Raw genomic sequence first — 6139 nt, 5'->3', positions numbered from 1 at the left:
GGGGGGGGGGGGGGGGTACGTAATTGTGAAGTATATGTATTTTTTAAATCATAGTGGCGTCAACCAATTCATGAGCAGCCGATGAATATAAAAGTTTTATTGCCATGTCTGAGGATATAAGGAGCGGAGCGTAGCATTTTTAATTAATTAACCTAAGCTTTGATCCTAATATCTAGTGGAAGTGTGAAATAGCTCATGTTGCTATATTCTGTGCAAGTAATATGGTCTCCTCCTAGTTGTTACATTCTAATCCTAAAGGCTAACTTAGGATTTAGGACTTAGGAGACATCGCAAATCTCTCAGAAAGAGACACCTTGTTGTCTGTGCAATATAAAAGATGGCTACTACTGATTTTTAATGAAATTGGAAATAATTACCGGTAAGATGGGAAACTCATTCCAAGAACAGAAGCAACATCAAGATCTGATGCTCGAACTATCCCTTCATCCAAGACTCGACATGCCTCATTAACAACAGGAAACAGTACCATCTCGACAATTTCTTGGTCGGTGATAGATATCGGCTGCAAATCATTTTAAGATGTAAATTACTCACTATACAAGTAAAAAAATTGGTTCTAAATAACTCATGCAACATTTACTGCCTCTTTTGAAACAATTAAAGAATTGCTTTAAACTTTAAGTTTGTCATTTAATAAGAGTAATAATACCTTCCCTCCAGGCATAATGTTAGTGAGCCTTCTAGACTGCTCTACAAGTGGAAGTACTGAAGGATCAGGTTTTGGTTTACTTCCCTTCTCATAAATGTAGTATCCTTTTCCATTATTTTTACCTGCAAACCAGGGTCAATGTGGATATGGGGCAAAAACTCCTAGGAAGCAATTATGAAGAAGGTAATTAGTAATATATTACCATTCCGTCCACTTTTAATAAGGAGGTCAAGCAAAGGAGAGCTATATGTACGGTCTGCAAAAGCAGAAGAAAATTCTTTTCCTACTGCAACAGCAACACCATATCCTGATAAATCTTGAAGCCTGAAAACATGATTTTAATACACTTATCTTCAATAAGCTTAAATATTCACAATTATCTCCTCAACATTGTTTCAGTTAATGAAAATGCAAAACAGAATAACTAAGCACTGTTATGTCAAATAGTAAAATATTGGATAGAGTACTATCATAATACTACTCCATGTTATTTACTTATCGTTGTGGTAAAGTATAACATGTAAAAGCCAAATATGATTGCTAACCCAGGTCAATGACAAAATGAGGGGAAAAATCACCACCTTGGCAATTGAGAAATAGTCCAATGGTCAGACATACTCACAAAGAAATGCAGATAAATCGTATCATATAAAGGAAAGATAATTAGTTAATTACTGGAATGGGCCCATAGGGAGACCAAAATCTGCAATTAGCTTGTCAATCCTGAAAACATCCACTCCCAAATTGACCAGGAAATGTGCTCCCTGCGCGTATGGAAAGAAGGTCCTATTGACAGCAAAGCCAGTACAATTACCAACAACAACTGGTACTTTTTTTATTGCTTTCCCAACTGTAATAAGGTCAAGAATTGTTTGAGCTGAAGTCTTCTCTGTCCGTACAATCTCCAACAGAGGCATCACATGAGCAGGACTGGTTGTAACAGAATTAAATTAGGGTTGATTGGAGGATCTTAAAAAATAAAAAACACTCAAGAAGAATGATAAAACTTACCTAAAAAAGTGGGCCCCTATAATCCGATCTTGAGATCTGGTCTTCTCGCCAATTATGTTGAGGTCTATAGTTGATGTGTTGGTTGCCAAAATACAATGTGAAGGGCATGCCTCCTCAATGTCACTGAATATCTTTTGTTTCAGTGGAACATTTTCAATCACAGCCTGCAATCAAGATCTGACCACATTAACAGGTTATAATAATATAATGATATAGGTATAAACTATAGCATGCTAGTCGTTTTGGATCATGACCAGGATTATCTCAGAAAAGCAAGTAATTAACTGAAAATCCTAAAAGGGTAAGAAAATGTACAAACTCAATTATCAGATAATTCAAAATAGCAATGCAAGTTAAAAGTTAAAAGTTAAAACATGTACCTCTATAACCATATCCACATCCCTAAATTCTGAGTAATCCAGTGCACCTTTAAGAATTGACAGAGACTTTTCAGCTTTGTCTTGAGCCAACTTCTTCCTTGATACCAAACCACGAACATTTCCTGCAGTATATAAGCATTACAACATAAGACCACAACACAATAATCAGAAATGCTCAAGAACTCAATTATGTTTTCAGCAAGAAGGCATCAATTACCAAAAATACATATCAGCTCCATAATAATAAATGTCAATTACCTTCAATGGTTTCTAATCCCTTGCGAAGGTATTCAGGGTTAATTTCCTTAAGAATAACAGTTATATTGCTCAGAATAAGAGCTGTAGCTATACCAGAACCCATTAAACCCCCACCAATAACAGCAACTTTCTTTATTGATGTTGGTTTGAGGCCTATATCAGTGATGCTAGGCACCTGGCACGAAAGTCAGAAAGATGTTTGAGCCATAGATCCCAGTAAGAATTTACTTATGAATCCAATAGGATAACACATAAATAGTTCTATGACATTGTACGAGCATAAGCAAGACAATTTGATGAGGAATTGATGTTCAAACATTATACCAATCACAAAATCAAAGAGAGGGAATAGATCCTAAAGCAGAAAACAAACCACCCACAAACAAGTTTAATAGGTATAACCAAAGTTAATGATCAGTTCCAAGCTATGTAAGCTACAAACTCAGCATACACTAGGGAAGATAGAGAAAGCAAGGCTAAACCAAATGGTGAATGCTATAGCTGCTAAAGAAATCCTGACTACCACTGTACCACAACAGAATAAGTGCAAAAAATCACAAATACAATGCTATTATTAATTTAATTTCCTACGCATTTTTTCTGCAAGTCAAAATTTTTCCTGGGGGTAAGTGGGCAATATAGGTTGATCAGCTTTGAAAATACTCATGGTCCAATTTTGGCCGTCTTATGCAATTCCGTATAATTTGGATCAGTTAATTAGGCACCTACCTAGCAAATAAAGATAACATTGGTCTAAGCAAGCTAGGATATCTGCAAAGTGACTTAACATACAAAATAGCTGGATGAACAGATGAAACTGCAAACATGACTTAACTTTGAAGACTACAGATACATTAAAATAACAGACCCAAGTCTTAAACAAAAATAAGCAGAAGAAGCACCAACAATTGAGCACATTTTTACTTTTTGATAAGTAATGATTAAGCATGTTTTGCAACTAATAAAATATATTTTGGCCACCTATGGCAATTAAACATAATATGCTTTATATTAGCATCAAATTGTCAATAAAAAATGTACCATAATTGTCAATTACACCAAGATTACCTTAGATGTCGCCCTTTGTGCAAAAAATACATGAACAAGACCTTTAGAAGTATCTGATAATACAAGCTTCTCCTTAAATACTCTGGCCTCCTGCCAAAAAAAAAAAATTGAAATTTTGTATCATTGCTGCTTAACTTTTACCCAGACTGTAAGAGATGGAAAGTTGGACTGGGAGAAGTGAGACAGAAAGAAAACGGAAGTTTGTCATATCAAACTGTACAAAAATTACCTCTAGCACTCCACTATGTCCTCCATGGAGAATACCTTCTTCAATTACATCAATGCATATCAGGTGATGAGGCAAATTGCGAGCAGTTTGCTTTGCCTGTTGTCTAGCCACTTTCAAAATATTGAGTGCTTCTGAAAGGGCACAAAGTTTGTCAGTCCTGTGAAGGGAACGCAACAAAGGTTTGCGACATGCAGCAATATCTAGTGCCCATTGGCGTGACACATCAATCAATTTTGCTGGGGGCACAACTGCATCAACAAGACCTAATTTATTCCCTTCTTCTGATGTTATAGGTTTAGATGTCTGCAAATCATCATTATTGAGCTTTCATCAGTGCAAGCAAAAAACTTTTTTTTAACCACCACAACCTATCTTTTTGTTCCTCATTCAATGCATTTTATTGCCATCTAGTAGGATTTAATAAAAATAAAGTGGTTGCCATTATTTTCAGCCTCTGCAGAATGGGTACACCATACTTAGTTACTTACTCGCATCATTTCAATAGCCTTTGGCAATCCAATAAGTCTTGGAAGACGCTGTGTGCCTTTCAAGGAAAATAAAAATTTCAAAACTTAGTTCCTCTCTTAAAAGAGAACTATTTAATTCTAATATCTTAGTAAAAAGTGAACAAACATCAAACATTCAAATTGACAGTTGTACCTCCAGAGCCAGGGATAACACCAAGGCTGAGCTCTGGCAAGCCAAGCTGAGCTCTAGTTGCGGCAATGCGTGCATGGCATGCCTAAGTAATGGATTAAGAAGAAGATTAGAAACCAGGAAAAGGGTTTTATAATTGTACACATTTAAATATATACAAGCATAGTAATAAATCATGAAGTGCTGCTGTAGTATATAAGCAACAAACCATTGCCAATTCTAAGCCACCTCCAAGTGCAAGTCCTTGCATGGCAGCAACAACAGGTTTTTTGGCATCTAAAGAAACATATCCAAGAGGAGCACTGTGAATAATAATGGCAAATCAAAATTTTAAAATATATATATATAGAATAAGAGTTTAAAAGACAGAAAAGAACCCATCAGAAAAAATAAATCAAATTGAAAAAAATTTAAATCAAGGGACAAACCTTCTATTGTGTTGGACAAGAGTTCAACAGACACATTAGGCAATAAAGAATTATCTCCTGCAGATTCATATAAGTTTCCATTGGTTCTAAAAAAGAAGACCCCCATCACAGAAATAATACTATATAACAAATTCAAAGAGTCAAAATGTTACCAGTCTCATGAACTTTTTTAAATACGTTGATGTCAAAACCGCCAGAGAACGTCCCGCCCTTTCCTGTAATTAAACGAAACATTACATCTTATCACCTTCACAAACCAGCACAAAAAGGGAATGAATTTAATTCCCAGACGTAACCATATATAACCAAAAGACACAAAAAAACAGTAAAATCCTATTAACTACAACTTGGAAAACTTCGTTCAACACGTTCAATAACCAATACCAAATCAGCTAATGAAATCAGCAAAATTGTGAATATGTGAAAGCGACAATTGAACCGAAAAACCTAACGATTAAACGATTACTTACCAGTCAAAACTATAGCTTTAACATCGTCTCTCCTCAATGCCTCCGTAAACTTCTCCTTCAATCCCGCAAATACTACAACACGAATTCGCAACAAAGTTAATCAAAAGCCGAACGAACCTATGCAAGCATAGGCGGAGAGAAAAGTAGAGTAGCATACTTTGAAGAGCTAAGGCGTTAACGGGAGGATTGGAGATGGTGATGAGCGCAACGGCGTCGTTTCCGACCTCCATCGTAACAGTCGGCACGGCCATGTCCTTTCCACTTGGATTTGCAGAAAAAAAACTGATTCAGAAAAGGGAAAGCGAGTAGATAGTGATGAAGTGTTGACGCGGTTTATATTTAAATGCAGAAGGTGTACTCCGTGCTTCCGGAGTTGGACACCGTTATTTTTAACAGTCTTTATATGGACTTGACCCACTTTTTAAACCAGTGAACCAGATATCCACGGCACTCCATGTGTTTAGTTCAGATTTTATATTAAATAATTAAATAACTAGTATTTTTTATGCCCAATGTACACAAATAAATGTCTAATATTAGTGCGAATGATCTTGTGCGGTATTCACTATTTGTGCTTCAGTAGGTTGAGAAAATAGTTATGAACAGATATTATATTGTAACAGATAATACTCAAAATATATGGTGGATGATGGATGTGTATGCTTATAATAGTTGAAAAAGATAACGGAAGTTATAATGGTATGAGTATTTTTGATCAAAATATTGTATAGTATAATTCTTATAGCATAATGTATATATATAAAAAAGTAACAAATAAAACGGACATAAATTAAAGGTATAACATTCATTCACACTTATTATTATTTTTAGATTGAGAGAATATAATAGTCAAATTAGTCTTTAATGAAAAGTAAATTGCATCTAACCAACTTGATTGACATGAGTGGTCATATACTCTCATTTATTAAGAGTGGTTAGGTGTGTCGGGCCGGTGCGAATGAGGATTA

The 6139-nt window shown here is 35.4% G+C and overlaps 1 protein-coding gene across 2 annotated transcripts in view; it reads right to left on the bottom strand.

Moving 5' to 3' along the window:
• The window catches only part of LOC116031040 (peroxisomal fatty acid beta-oxidation multifunctional protein AIM1-like), a 6882-nt gene extending 1410 nt beyond the window's left edge, over positions 1–5472 (bottom strand). Inside the window, exons 1-16 of one of the 2 annotated variants that reach the window (XM_031273473.1) lie at positions 5329–5472; positions 5172–5243; positions 4854–4916; positions 4702–4758; positions 4482–4549; positions 4277–4358; positions 4105–4160; positions 3617–3919; positions 3388–3477; positions 2320–2494; positions 2062–2183; positions 1682–1845; positions 1346–1600; positions 873–994; positions 671–792; positions 378–523 (exon numbers count right to left, since the gene is read on the bottom strand). In XM_031273473.1, coding sequence (XP_031129333.1) covers positions 378–523; positions 671–792; positions 873–994; positions 1346–1600; positions 1682–1845; positions 2062–2183; positions 2320–2494; positions 3388–3477; positions 3617–3919; positions 4105–4160; positions 4277–4358; positions 4482–4549; positions 4702–4758; positions 4854–4916; positions 5172–5243; positions 5329–5422 — 1991 coding nt within the window. In that variant the 5' untranslated portion in view covers positions 5423–5472. Of the gene's footprint in view, positions 1–377; positions 524–670; positions 793–872; positions 995–1345; positions 1601–1681; positions 1846–2061; positions 2184–2319; positions 2495–3387; positions 3478–3616; positions 3920–4104; positions 4161–4276; positions 4359–4481; positions 4576–4701; positions 4759–4853; positions 4917–5171; positions 5244–5328 lie in introns of those variants that run through there. The other variant, XM_031273476.1, reaches the window with a different exon arrangement.
• Between the last annotated feature and the right edge of the window lie 667 nt (positions 5473–6139).

This window comes from Ipomoea triloba, chromosome 1 (assembly GCF_003576645.1).
Source record: "Ipomoea triloba cultivar NCNSP0323 chromosome 1, ASM357664v1".
NCBI classification, from domain to species: Eukaryota; Viridiplantae; Streptophyta; class Magnoliopsida; order Solanales; family Convolvulaceae; genus Ipomoea; species Ipomoea triloba.
This window is presented reverse-complemented; position numbering and strand designations above follow the sequence as displayed.